The sequence below is a fragment of the Phoenix dactylifera genome, chromosome 9 (assembly GCF_051530095.1).
Source record: "Phoenix dactylifera cultivar Ajwa chromosome 9, Ajwa_hap1_PhDact_Kaust_v1.1, whole genome shotgun sequence".
NCBI classification, from domain to species: Eukaryota; Viridiplantae; Streptophyta; class Magnoliopsida; order Arecales; family Arecaceae; genus Phoenix; species Phoenix dactylifera.
This window is the reverse complement of record NC_143198.1, coordinates 5385070-5399912: the sequence shown is the minus strand read 5'-3', so window position 1 is coordinate 5399912 and position 14843 is coordinate 5385070. Positions and strand designations below refer to the sequence as shown.

At 37.0% G+C, this 14843-nt stretch overlaps 1 protein-coding gene across 1 annotated transcript; it reads left to right on the top strand.

Moving 5' to 3' along the window:
• Positions 1–2686: 2686 nt before the first annotated feature.
• LOC103705389 (succinate dehydrogenase [ubiquinone] flavoprotein subunit, mitochondrial-like) lies at positions 2687–14206 on the top strand. The gene is made up of 16 exons (XM_008789085.5): positions 2687–2988; positions 3911–4069; positions 5734–5821; positions 6114–6260; positions 6370–6510; positions 10295–10380; positions 10472–10564; positions 10656–10719; positions 10917–11060; positions 11154–11341; positions 11444–11618; positions 11722–11892; positions 12087–12156; positions 12242–12362; positions 12460–12497; positions 13843–14206. The coding sequence occupies exons 1-16, from the start codon at positions 2875–2877 to the stop codon at positions 13943–13945; spliced, it is 1902 nt and encodes a 633-aa protein (XP_008787307.3). The 5' UTR covers positions 2687–2874; the 3' UTR covers positions 13946–14206.
• The last annotated feature ends 637 nt before the right edge of the window (positions 14207–14843 follow it).

Sequence of the window (14843 nt, the reverse complement as noted above, 5' to 3'; positions counted from 1 at the left end):
CCACCTCAATAAGGTGGGACTACAAAAATGGTTGGTGATGCAAAGAATCCCAAATTGTGCTATGGGACGAGCCTAGGTTATGGATGCCGGTTAGAATCAAGCTAATCAATAATTTGATACAGTGATCCGATTAAGAAGAAGAACGAAATTCTTCAGCCCGTCTAACTCAAATCTAAATAAAAGAGTCACAAAACCTCTATTTATACTAGTGATGTCATTATTGCACAATTTGGATTAGATTTCTTGTTATAACTTTTTAGAAATAGATATGATGAGTGAAAATCATCATTAAAAGTTAAAATCCTATATAAGGTAGATTTTGACTTCTTCATCGATTTTGTCTTCAACATTGAACTTAATTATTTTTTTGAATTGGAGGATATATCCGATCAAGGTTTTTTACGAAAAGAAATTATTTTTTGCTTTGACCATCCATTTTAAGGTCTAAATAATGAAATTTTCTCTGATTGCTTGGTGCGCTGCAGTCTTATGACACGATGTTACGTCGTGAGCTCAATAATTTATCCGATTTCAACAAAAATAATACTTTAATATGATGTTATGCGGTCAAAATATTTTATATCGAGTCCAGTGATCTTTGCAGCGCTAGCTCTTGATCTTACATCAAGATCCATGAAAATATAGGACCATATGCCAAATATAAACCATATGCTCTCTTTTACTAGCTCCCATGGTTCATCGGTAAGTAAAAATGCTCGTCAAACTCGCAGGTTGCATCTTCATAGAATGTGGCATCTTTGTATTGGTGAAGGCAGGACGCATCACCAGAATTGGATCTGTTGCAACTTAGAAAGCCTTTCCTATGAAAAAGAATTCTATAAGTCTTTTTCATGACAACGTTAGCGTTAGTTGGCTCTATTTCTTCTGGAAATAAGCTTAGAGGTCTTAAGGCTTCGTTAGAGACGTGACAAAATGGGAATTGAATGCTCATGCTTGGAAGTTGGCAGCGCCGCGCTTCCCTTGCTGCAGCCAGCGGTTTGCGGGATACTTTCAGGCGCGTGTCCATCACTCTCACCACTCGATATTAAACAGCTATTCTTCAACAAGGCCCCCACGAAAGCGCCCTTGACCAAATGAAAATGACCATTTGAGAAAGAGTGGCATGGCCCAGTGGATGATGCTATGCAATGCCTTGATGGATAATGGAATTTTTGGTGCTCCAAATAATTCCCCATGGTGGATACTTAGAGTTAAAAGACTTATGAAAAGTGATTTAGAAATTACTATTTTTTATTTTTATTAGATGTATCTGTATTAGAACTGTATGAATTATCCCTCTCTTTTTCAAAAAATAATGATTTAGAAATTAGTCCATCTTGCCATATGATACTCTCCCAAGTGGCCCATTTTCTATTTTGTTTCTCATAATCCTAGCAATTTCAGGCATGCAATTTTGCTAGGTTCTCTATAAGTGTTATACTTGCCCCATATTCCAACAAAAGTAAAGTAGGTACATGGGTTAGGATATCCTGGTTACATTAAACAGGGACTCAACAGACTTGACTTTATATATATAACCAAAAATATTTCGTGAACAGGATCGGCCTAATCTTTAGACGACTGAAGCGGTCACCTAAGGCCCTAGCCCAAAGAAAGCCCACAACAGAAAGGGCCTCAAAGACAAAATGAAAACAAAAATAGCCTCTCTGTGAGTTCACCTTAAGCCGACCGACCCACTGCAAGAAAGATCTCAAAGACAAAATGACTTTAAGTGCCCAAATATATTGGGCCGCTTCTACCTGTGAACAATTAATCAATGGATTTAAGATGCCACTTTTCTTGGTGCTGCTTCCTTGTTGATGCATGGGAGCAAATCAAATAAGTCATGTTGTTTCGTACATCTTGATACTTGCAGCGTAAAAGAGGGGAAAAAAATATGGAAAGTACTTCCCAGATCATCCAATCCAATGTGGGATTGGCATGGCACGAGGAAACTAAGATGTGGCATGCTCTATCCTTTCTGAATTGCACCTAAACCCTTCTACCATATCAGATGGGAAGGGAAAAAAAAAAAAAAGCGAAGCAGAGGTAGCTTGCTCCATAACAATACTCTTTCTTTTAAATTTTAACCGTAAAATATCGTGAAGTACGGTTTAAATCACAGGAGATGCACTTATGTGTCGAGTTAATATATATTTGGAACTTTCTTTAACTGAAATCTTGCACTCTTTCTTTCTTATTCTCTATTTTGTAAATTTGCTTTGAGATGTCATTTTGCTAATCTAATCATAAGAGGATGGATGGTTTGAGCTCAACATTGCTGAAGAGAAGCAATCTTTTCCACAATGTGGCCATCCACAACTGCCCAATGTTATAATGTATGCTGACCAGGATAAGTTATAAAATGCACCCTTATCCATCATTGCAAGAGAGAGTGTGTGACTATAGAGTTGGCGCCTACATCAAAATAGAGCAAATGCTACACACTGGCTATTGTGATCGACTTGGTAGCTCTCCATGTATATCTTGTTCCGGGATATGCCGGCACACTGGCTACCGTGATCGGACTTGGTAGCTCTCCATGCATATCTTGTTCCGGGCCATGCCTGGGCCTGATAGATAATTATGGTATCAACTCAACCCGGCCCAAAGTTGGACAGGGGATGTGGGCAAGTGGCAATCTCGCAATTTCATACTTAAACGAGGTCAGACTTTTGGGAAATCTCCCATAACATAGTATGCGACAATTGGCCACGCGCCCTTTCTGTCTCCACAGTCCCCCTCCCCGTGACCTGAGCCCAGCGATCCGTTCTCGGCGATCCATCCCGTCTCCGGGAAAGTCGAAAGGAAGCGAAGAGAAGCCCATCTATATTGATAGGGGTAGACCGATCTCAGAGAGGGAGAGATAGAGAGATGTGGCGGAGCTGCGTGTCTCGATCCCTTCGCCTCTCCTCCAAGAAGGCGTCGATCGGAGGTCAACCGATCCGCCGCTACCCTTCTAGGCCCAGATTTTTCTCGACCAACTCGGTATACTTTGATCTTTATTTTTTTTAATTTTTAAAATTTTGCTTTGGCTAAATGATACGATCAAGGGTTTCTTGCTTGAGTTCTCACGTATCTAAGCTGGTCAGTCCAATTTGTTCTCGATCTTTGGGATGTTTGTGATCCTTAGTTCGTGTGTCTTGAACTGTTTTTCTGCGAGGATAAGAGTGGTTCTGTTTAATCTTAGGTAGGTTTTTCAGCTGTTTGAGCTCCGCTAAGTTAGATTGTTCGTCTGATTTCACGATTTATGTTTTCTTAAAAGCGAGGTTTTTCTTCTCTCTTTTATCTCAGACAGAAGTTCTATTTTTGGATGCGATTCTTTTGGGAATAATTGAAGGCTTCGGCACGCTATAGTAAAAAAAAAAAGATGAAAATATTTCCTGGGAATATCATTCTATTTTATTTCTATGTATTTATGTTTTTTTAATGCCTGTTGTTGATGCACTGGAAAAAGGCTAGTAATTGCAATTCTAGTTCGTTACATATTAGATATTCCGAATTTTATAATGGTATAAAATTATTTATTTATTTATTTATTTTGGGGCTCTGCTCTTTGTCGCTAATTATGTTTCATGTTTAGACACAAATATGCATTTGATTATTGATGGTAGAGGATCTTATTGCTAGAAGTTCCATGTTACTACACTGTTATATGTCATAAAAGAACTAAGCAATTTAGATTGGACGGGGCAGTCCCCTTACTATCCAAAATGCATATCTGCTTTTTTTTTTTTGCCTTTGTCATTTATTCTTTCTTACAATATTTTTAGACGAGACCACATCTTTTCTTGACTATTTCGATAAATGTTGTTTAACTTGCCTTTTCGTAGCCAGTAAATGATAATAGTTTCATCTATCTTCTCCATAAAAATAAATTGAGTTTTTGCTGTTTGGGTTTGTGATAAAGTTCGGACAGTACACTGTTGTGGATCACACCTACGATGCAGTTGTCGTAGGAGCTGGAGGTGCTGGGCTTAGGGCTGCAATTGGACTCTCTGAGCATGGCTTTAACACAGCTTGCATTACCAAGCTCTTCCCCACTCGCTCTCATACGGTTGCAGCACAGGTACTGAATATTGCTTTTGTTTTTGGGCCAGATTTTAATATTTCTCTTTGGTTAATAAAGTTAAGTTTTTCTTTTTTTAAAGTAGCTGTGATGAGTGCAATATATTGGTTCGGTCGGCCTATATATTGTCAAAGCTAGGGTTATTCTCATATACATTCACCTACTGTTGCAAAAGATTGATTTAATCATGTAATTTGTTGATTATGCAAGAAGTTGCTATTTGGACAATGTATAAGAAGGCATTGAACTTACAAATGTCAAATTTTTATTTGGAATAGCTGTGAGAGTCAAGACTGTTGGATGATAGGTTGCTTATAATGCTTTGAGATTTGCAAATCTGATGAAGTAATACTATAAACTAGAGTTGTCATTACGATGTTCTCTTCTTAGCTCTTGGTTGAAAATTGTTGTTCCTATTAGAAAATATGGCATGCCAACATGATGCATTTGACATTCTTAGATGCAGCAACAAGGAAATTGCTGTCGACAAGAGATTAGTGAGAGATCTGTTTTTCCATTCAGTTCAGTATATGAGATGTCTTCTTCTTTCTGTACTTATGGGTTCCTGACTTTTGACAAGTAAGGGATTCTATGGGACCTCTTGATTGGATGAGCGCAAGACAGATACAGGAAGATAATGATAGATAACCTAATTACAAATTTTATTAGATATTGCTTCACTTCATAACCCAGGAATATCCCAGTTCACCTCTACTTGTTAAAGAAAATTAGAGGAGCACATACATGAAAAGGTAAAATACCATTTCAAGTGATCAACTGACAGTTTTACTTATTTCTACATGAGAAATGCTGCCTTATGTTTCCGAACTACTTTATTTCCTTTTGTCTTGAATGAGGGCGATACAGCAACAGTAGGACTAGGACTCTTGTTAAGTTACACTGTCCTATTAAGGTGATAGATGTGCCTTTACCTAAGTTTGATTTTTGGAATTTGCTTTTTCTGGAGCTTGCTCTGTGTCAGTATGCATGTCCGTGTTGACTGTCATATTTAAGGAGATAAAGAAACCACTTAATTATACATTCAAGAGCAAACACGATGGGGCCAAAATTACCCCCCTGCATGTGGATGATTCCAATTTCATTTTCATTTTTAAATTTCTTTCTGGATATTACAAATCGCCAATATTGATTGATGAGAGATTTACACTTTCATATGACTTTCTAGTCATGTGACTATGTGAGTATACTATACCAAAGCAATCATAAGTGCATTGTGCTTTCCTTGATATCCTAGAGGCTTGTATCCCTGCAGTGAATCTGTATATCACAGATCTGCCGATACTTGAGTTCTCTAATATTCTGATTGATCCCTTCTTAAAGATTTATAAATCTACATTATATGCACAAACTAAAATACAAACTAAAATATCATGTTCCAGATAAAAATCCAGAGGTATCTTTAGTCCTAACCAGAAGAAACTAAGATCTTCTTGCGCTAGTCTTCTTTAAGAATGGCCATATTATACTTTGAAAAGAACCTACAAATGAAAAGAGGTGTGCTCTAATAGTTAACTATCATTTTCCATGACATGTTGATTCTTTGAGGATGTTTTATGAGATCAGTTATCAAACATTAATGCACATTCCAAATTATTAAGCTATACGCATATATGCTGCTAATCAGGCTTGTATAAATCATGTAGGGTGGTATAAATGCAGCCCTTGGAAATATGACTGAAGATGACTGGAGGTGGCATATGTATGATACAGTCAAAGGAAGTGATTGGTTAGGTAAGTTGCTTAGAGCATATCACCTTCTGTACTTGAATGTTTTATCACATATCAGAGAAGTTCTTCCTGGTCATGTGATGATAGTTGGAACTTGGAACATCAAACATTCTCAAAGAAGCTCTTTCATAATATGGATAGAAAAAACTCTGATGACTTATCTTTGAATTTTCTGTTTTTGTTCTAGAGGATAGACTAAACTTATGAGTTATGAAATGTCATCTTTCCATGGCATCATGTTTCACTACTCCTCTTCTGTGTTAACCGACCAGCAACTGCATGTTGTGTTCCTCAGGTGATCAGGATGCTATTCAATATATGTGCAGAGAAGCACCAAAAGCAGTTATTGAGCTCGAAAATTATGGATTGCCATTCTCCCGAACTGAAGATGGGAAAATTTATCAGCGTGCTTTTGGAGGTCAAAGTTTGGACTTTGGAAAAGGTAGATGTTCATATGTTGCTATGACAGTTTTCATTCACATTTTGTCCAGAATAATTCTCCATTATATAAATATGTGTGTATATGTATGCGACTAATTTGGCATCTACAGGTGGCCAGGCCTATCGGTGTGCATGTGCTGCTGATCGAACTGGTCATGCATTGCTTCACTCACTTTATGGCCAAGCAATGAAGCACAACACCCAGTTCTTTGTGGAATACTTTGCATTGGATCTTCTCATGGATAGCAATGGTAAGTTACTGTACAAACCATATATCAGCATCATTCTTATTTAATTGGTGACTGAACTTGTTTTAGAATTGGTTCATCTGGATAACTTGATTTCATATCTCAATTTGGCTACAATTTGGCCTATTAAAGCAGCTTATATGATTTGTTTTGGAAGATTGATCATCAGTATGAACCAGGCTAGATATTCATGTAGTATGATAATGACCTCTAACCAAAATTAATTGGATACAAGGAACAAAACCAAGTTCTAAGACCTAATGACTATATATGGAGTAGTAAAAGGGAGTTTGTGGTTTATTTTGGTTTAAGATACAAATTTATTAAAGATGAATCATGCTAGTTTTCTCGAGAGGATCTGAAATATGGCAATAATTTTGCTATATGAGGGTTATATGGAGCAAAGATTATACTATAGAGGTTAAACAATGTATTAGTTCTCCACGAGGTTGGGGGAGACTAGGAGAAAGGTTCTATTAATGCAAAGAAATGATGTATAACATTAAAATGCTCGAGTCATAAATAGCTGGAGGACCCAGAATTCATCACTTAGTATGGAAGAAGGGCCAGCAATTGAATCACTGGTTGACATAGTGGAGAGAGAAATCTGAAAATTATTCTGCAAATCTTAGTTAAATTGATCATGCCCAAGATACTTGTATACAAAGATATGGGAACATATTTTGATATGATGCTATTTGAATTAGAACTCACTTGTCCCCTTATAGACTGAAACTAAGACTTAGATCCTTTACGATTCCATGCTTGTTCTGAACTATATAAAACAGCTTAATTTCTCAATTTTTCAATTCTAAAAATAACTCTAATTATTACTCTGTTAAAGATTTAAAATATTCCTACAACAGCCCTGATTAGATTTCTCTCTTAAAATTATAAAACATGCTAGACTTCTATAGAAGGGATTCCAGTGTTGCTGGACATTAAGAATAAGAAAAGGAACAGAGACAGTCACTGGGAACAGACCTGCTGATGCTACTTCCAAACATCAATTTAGCAAGAAAGATTTCATATTCTCTTAAAAAAGATACCTTAGTATATCTGGACTCTAAGAACTTTTAAGGGAGGTCTAGACAGATGCTTCTGAACCAAGAGGCAAAGGCAAGAAATAATTCAACAATAAAAAGATTAATTATCAATCATTTATTTCAAATCATCTTAGAATTTAGATTGTCGAATAATCTCAAGTTTAAAATCTTTTGCAGCCACATGCATCTGCACGTGTTATAACTACCATAGATCAAGTTTCTCATTCAAAAGTCACATGACAACTTCAAAAGCCTCATTAGTCATTACTTTGACCATTTCTGTTACTGTCAAGTCTTATTTGACTATTTAAATACATCTTTTGTTTGAAGATGTTCTACTTAGTTTGTTAAGTGCTAGGAATCATGCTTAATCTATCGATGTAGTTTTGATTGGCTTATGGCCAAAGTTGTGTGGGTTTATAAGTCGATATGAACTTGAGTATGTTGGAGATATGGCAGTTTTCTCATTCTATAGTTTAAGATTGGGAATGCATCAAATTTGGAGTTGGAGATTGATAGATATATTTGGATAATTGAGGTCAATTGAATAGTACCAGGCTTTTTCAAGCCTCTATCTTGCTAGTCCATATATGCTTTTGCTTCTATTGTCATACCTTTTCCCTTATTTTGATGGATTAAATGCTTCGGAAAAATAGTCTGTTCTTTTGTTCTTGTTGTGAGGTTGTAGTTGATTTTTATTTGCATTCGCTTATTTGCTGCTACTTAGGGTTTGCCAGCGAGCTAATACCTGGTATTGACTTTATATTGTTTTAGACTGGGCCCCCAGGTGGGGCATGTTGACAACATTGGATTAGCTTGACAAAGCTGTGACCCACCAACAACCCTCCCTAGGAATATTCAGTATGTTGTTACCTGACTTTGAGACATATTGGAGTTCCTAGTTACAATTTTTTCATTTCTTAGAAGATTTGACAAAGCATGTTGGTTAAGCTATCATTATTTAACTTGATTAATATATTCGAGTTATTAGGGCTTTTGTGAAGAAGTGCATAAATATATGGAAGCGAACAAGGAAAGCTCTGGGTATAGGCTGTCACAGATTATCTTTTTAGTGTGGGTGGCACAGTCCTTGTGCTTTAGCTGAATTGAATAGCTTATAGGCAAGGTTGCTTGGGCATCTAAATTAGGAAGAATTTGAAAAGGGTGGAAAGTATTGTAGTTTACTCTTTCTATTGTGTAAGTTTCAAATCTTACAAACTAATAGTTTGGGGTTGATGGGCGAGTTTTGAAATTTACATCAAAGTTTCAAATACTGGTTCTGGATCTCATATCATTTTTTTGCTGGAACGGTACGATACTGGGTACCAGCACATGGTATGAGACTGCGTCTTCTAGCAACCTCTTGTAATGGTAGGGTAACATTCATACTGTCCCATTTAAAGGTATTTGAGACCTTGATTTACATAGTTTCTTTTTCGAGGTCCCTCCTGATATGCCTTGGTACGATACTGGGTGCCGGCACACATTATAAGACCACATCTTCTACCGACCTGTTGTTTACCGGTGCCAGAAACCTGTCGAAATGGTAGGGTAACATTCGTACTGTCCCATTTAAGTGGTATTTGATACCTTGGTTTACATAGTTTCTTTTTCATAAAGATGTGCCTTGGCACTGTCATAAAGATTCTTGGCCCCTCTGAGGTGATCAATTGCTGCTCGTGTATTACATTATTACATTCATGGCCGATGACTTGTCATCCTAAGTGTCAGGTCCATTGTTTTGCTAGCCCATATCTACTTATCGTTGTTGGATCTTGTCTAATGACTTACTACTTCATGGAGATTTTATTTTTGTCGTAGCCTGGGAATAATATGCCATCTTCTTCATTGTTTCCTTTGCTAATAAAATTTGGCAACTTTAATTGACTTCATGTCACGATATGATTTATGGTTATTAAAGCTCTTCAACTGCCATAACATATCTTTTAAAATAACTTTTACATAGGATGCTTAACTGTTGGGTGATTTGTCATTATCTACTAATCCATGTTCTTTAAAGGAAGCACCAGAATTTTAAAGATACGAAATAATGCAGCTACAGAATATTATTCTAAGCAAGAAGTGGCATTTGTTCAGCTCCAGCATGGGACTGAGTTCTTGGCAGAGAGTTATTTGTGTTATAATTGATAAATGTGATGGTACCTCATTAAGTTGCAGGTCACAGTAGGTAGATTGATGTGTTTGGGTTTCTATTGTTGTTTACAGATTATCAGAGAGTTGGGGAGTGCACCATTTTGGAGTACTTGGTTCTTTGCATCTTAGTTGATGTGTTATCGTTTTAATTTGCATTTTCTGCTTGTCTGGTCCCTTGCAACGAAGGGTGAGATATGCTGAGCTTGAGTGAGCTAGGCCTAGTTCAAGGTCGAGCTCGAGTCAGCTAAGGAAGCTTTAGCTTGGCTTATTTGCTAACTAAATGAGCCTGTAACTCGAGCCTAATTTCAAGGTGAACATGAGCTGGCTTGATAACAGCTTGCTTGTTTGGCAGCCTGCTTGGACCTTTATGGGATACAACAAAGCAGTGCTGGAAATATCATGCTTGTGTTGATCACAGTGAGATTGTTTACTGTTGCTGTTTTATGCTCCAGTTATCTTTTTTAGCAATGTGGCTCCTTTCCTTGTTTTCTGCCTCTTTTTCTTTGTGCTTGATAGAACAAGAAAAATGATTATGTATATATATTTTCTGTTAATAATCAGACAGTGCTTCAACAACTATGTTTCAGGGGCCTGCCAGGGGGTGATTGCATTGAACATGGAGGATGGGACCCTTCATCGTTTCCGTGCTGCCAACACAATTTTGGCAACTGGGGTAGTTATATTATCTTTTAAAGTATATATTATATCTTCTTGTACATTAAAAAACTATTGTATTTGTAACTTCGTTTTGGTGTGTGTATCAGGGTTATGGCAGAGCATACTTCTCTGCAACCTCAGCTCATACATGTACAGGAGATGGCAATGCTATGGTTGCACGTGCTGGATTGGCTCTCCAGGTTAGTTTAGTGGTTTCACCTAGATGGAAGAACTTGCAATTTCAAAGCATCCAACATTTCGTTTATGCTTTATTGGTTATTTAACCTGCAGGATCTTGAGTTTGTACAGTTCCACCCTACTGGCATATATGGTGCTGGGTGCCTCATTACTGAAGGTTCTTATTTGTTATATCTTAGTTCCGAGCTTTATATTTTTGTAAAGTAGTGTCCTCTTATGCTGATATGATCCTATACTCTGACACTTTTAACCAATGTCTCCTATCTAGCTTTTTGATGCATTATATTATCTTTATAGATGCCAATATTTTGATCTATATTCTACTGTTCTCTTACCTATTTCCTGCTTTGTTAGGATCTCGTGGTGAAGGCGGTATCCTTAGGAACAGTGAAGGTGAACGTTTTATGGAACGATATGCTCCTACTGCCAAGGATCTTGCATCACGAGATGTTGTTTCAAGATCAATGACAATGGAAATAAGAGAAGGTCGTGGCGTAGGTAAGAGCTTAATTTTTTAGTACAAGTGCATTTCTTGATGATAATTTGAATAGTGCTCACCTAGCACATCTGGTTTGTTCTAACATTCCTCAGGACCACTGAAGGACCACATCTATCTGCATTTGAATCATTTACCGCCGGATGTTCTCAAGGAAAGACTTCCTGGCATATCAGAAACTGCTGCTATTTTTGCTGGTGTTGACGTCACTAAGGAGCCCATCCCTGTTTTGCCTACAGTGCACTATAATATGGGTGGGATTCCCACAAACTATCATGGAGAGGTAATGTGTCAACGCTCGTGAAACTGATCCAGAGAATTTCTTCTAGTTGTTTTCAGTATTTGTTAATATATACAATTTTCCACCATGTCTTTTGTTTTTCAGGTAGTTCATATCAAAGGTAATGATCCAGATGCTGTAGTTCCTGGCTTGATGGCTGCTGGGGAGGCAGCTTGTGCATCTGTTCATGGTTCAAATCGGCTTGGTGCAAATTCCCTTCTTGATATAGTGGTTTTTGGCAGAGCTTGTGCCAACAGGGTTGCAGAAATTTGCAAGCCAGGTAATTTCCCCCCTTCTTTATCCTTATATCTAGGTAATACACAATTTTATGATGTGGAATTCCTACCATGGAAAGAAACTGTGTCAATTATGGAACATTGTAGGACGCAAGCAGAAACCTCTTGAAAAAGATGCTGGAGTGAGGACTATTGCCTGGCTTGATAAACTAAGAAACTCAAATGGTTCACTGCCAACTTCAAAAATTCGTCTCAACATGCAACGGGTGATGCAAAATAATGCTGCTGTGTTTCGAACTCAAGAAACACTAGAAGAAGGTAAGTTGAAGAAAAATTCAGTTCTGTTTTCTTTCACGTCTTGGTGTGCAATGTTACTAATTATTTATGGATCTATGTCATTATGATAAAAATATGTCTATAACCATATGACCAATACTTACTAAAGGGACTGACTGACATTTTCTTCTGGTGAAGTTGGCGGACCACTTATTGTTTACTAAATTTCATTTTAGGTTGTCAGTTGGTTGACAAAACATGGGAGAGTTTTCATGATGTCAAAATTCGTGATCGGAGTTTGATATGGTAGTTTCTTTCAACCCATGCTGTCAGTGATGTCATTTCACTGTTTCAAATTACTTAGGTGTCTGATTACTTGGTACCATTGCAGGAATTCTGACTTAATGGAGACAATAGAACTGGAGAATCTTCTAATAAATGCATGTATAACTATGCACTCAGCTGAGGCAAGGAAGGAGAGTAGAGGAGCTCATGCTCGTGAAGATTTTACGGTCAGATTTACTCTCTGCAGAAAAAAAAACTTATTTCTCTTTTTTCAAGTCCTGATTCATTTCTTAAACATGGTGCTACTCCATTCCATTTGTGCAGAAAAGAGACGATGAGAAATGGATGAAACACTCACTAGGGTCAGTATCTATTTTCTCCTCTCTAACATTAGAATCTTGCAATTGCCATATTCTGATAGAGAACATCTAGCACACGGAAGACATACCATTACATTGTCATTTGTTTCATAAATTGTTTTAATGTATAGTTTATAGCTTTTTCTAGGCTTGCAAAATTTGCGAGATCTCAATAAGATCTATTTTGTACTATGGCTGTATTTTTAGGGACATTTATCGATGTTGAAGTTGTGAAGGTGTATGTCAGCTGCAGAGTTTAGGCATAATTCGGAAAAATATAGAAGCAATGTATATGGATGTTATGTCTTGGTATGACCTATGCATATCACTTGTAGTCGTCAGATCAAAAGAAATTATAAATTTATTGTCATAAAATCTGAGGTAAAAAATATGTATTGTAAGTAAAGTGTTATTTCAAACAGAAATGTCTGAGATTATATATTTTAGAACACGTAATACTTCAGACTTCTGGTCATTAATGGCTCATGCATTGTTTCTTATGCAGAAAGGTAAATTTATTTTATGCCACATGTGATACCAGGTGTTAAACTCTGTAAATTCTTAAAGTCATATATGACATATGCTAATAAGCTCATCAAAGCTCTGATTTACTGTAAGATATCAGTTTTAGAATAAAAAATCTCATATCGGACCACAAAATTATCAGTCCTTAGTTTCAAGTATGCTAAAGTAAAACAAATATGTCAATTTAGGACATCACCGTCATGATTGCCATGGAACATTGGCATCACTGGCTTGGCATTACATGGTTAAATAATAATGTATTCTCTAGTTAAATTGCCTGGACTTTAATAGTGGTGGTCATCTTGATTATTATGTTAGATTGTTACAAGCATGCATAGTTGCTGTTGAATACCTAAGGACAGCACATTGCCTATTAAACAATGAGATGCAAGTTTCTGTGTTATCATAGGATGTAAAATACATTAAATTTGGAAAATTTTGATATGCTAAAGTTAGGTTAGGATTCGCTATATATGAAAATTTTGTCAAGGCTTGTATAATATTTGCTCAAGGCCTCTGGCCCTAGCTGGATGTATGATAGGACAACCCACTGCCCCTGTGGAGTACTGAGTTCCCTTCAAGGCAGGACTGTGGTACTTAAAGAAAAGGAAAGAAATAGGATCATATATATGCATTATTCTGTATGAAATGAATTAGGATAAAATTTTTCATCATGACCAGATCTTGATGATCACATTTTTAAGAATTTCTATGCCCTTTGATGTATACTCAGTATCTTGTACAAAATGCGCATGTTAAAAATTATCTCCTTGGTATGTATCTTCAGTCTTTGTAACTCGAGTATCTTTGTTCTGTTTCACAGATACTGGGATAATGAGAAAGTCAGGCTGGCGTATAGGCCTGTCCATATGAATACTCTGGATGATGAAGTAGAGTCATTCCCACCAAAAGCACGTGTTTATTGAAATGCTGCTCTTCTTGCTTGAGTTGCTTTTTGAAGATTTGCTCAGAAAATAATTGCTTTTTGAAGGCTACCCGATTACATGACTTTGACAGTCAAATAAAGTAGTTAAATTTCAGCATTTTCTCCAAAGGAAAAAAATGTGCAACCTATTTCAATGGGAGATGCCAAGTGCCGACAACCTGTGTATCTGATCTGAAAAATGCTGATATCCCTGAATTATGATCAAAATGCCTTATCTCAAATGCAAACCAGGTTTAATTTACTTTCCTGATTATTGTTTGTGCAGAATGCAATCTAGTACCTCTAAGTAATGATCGTACCAACCGGCCTTTTCATATGTAGTTGATAATGTGGTGGAACTTGAAAGCATTGCTATAATGATATGCTGAGATTTTGTAGTCTAGAGTAACGGTTTATGCAGGTCTGGCCTCTGTATATGCAGTTGGTAAATAGGAGTATTCTCTGCATGTAGAGTAGTTTATCTTACTGTGATAAGGTTGATCCTTAATACATTGATTTGATCCTCCGAGATGACTACGGAAAATTATGTGACAGCTTCTTAGTAACTTTTCTATAAAATAGTGATACTTCAATTAGTTCTCCAGCAAGCTCAGTGATTACTCCGTTCAGCACATCCTTCTCCGCATCTCATATGACCTCATCCTTCTCAACTAGGAGAAGCATCATGCTATTACAGCCAAGATCCCACATAGAGTTGGCATGTGGACGTCTGGATATCTCTCTCAAGCATCTCATGCAGGAATTCTGCAGTATCATAATTGGTGTTCTCCATGTAGCTGGGGAACTTCAAACTCTCAAGATCATCATTCAACTCATTAACCAATGTATCCAAGCATCTAACTTTCACTGGTGCCTAGGACATTGGCGTGGCACAATTT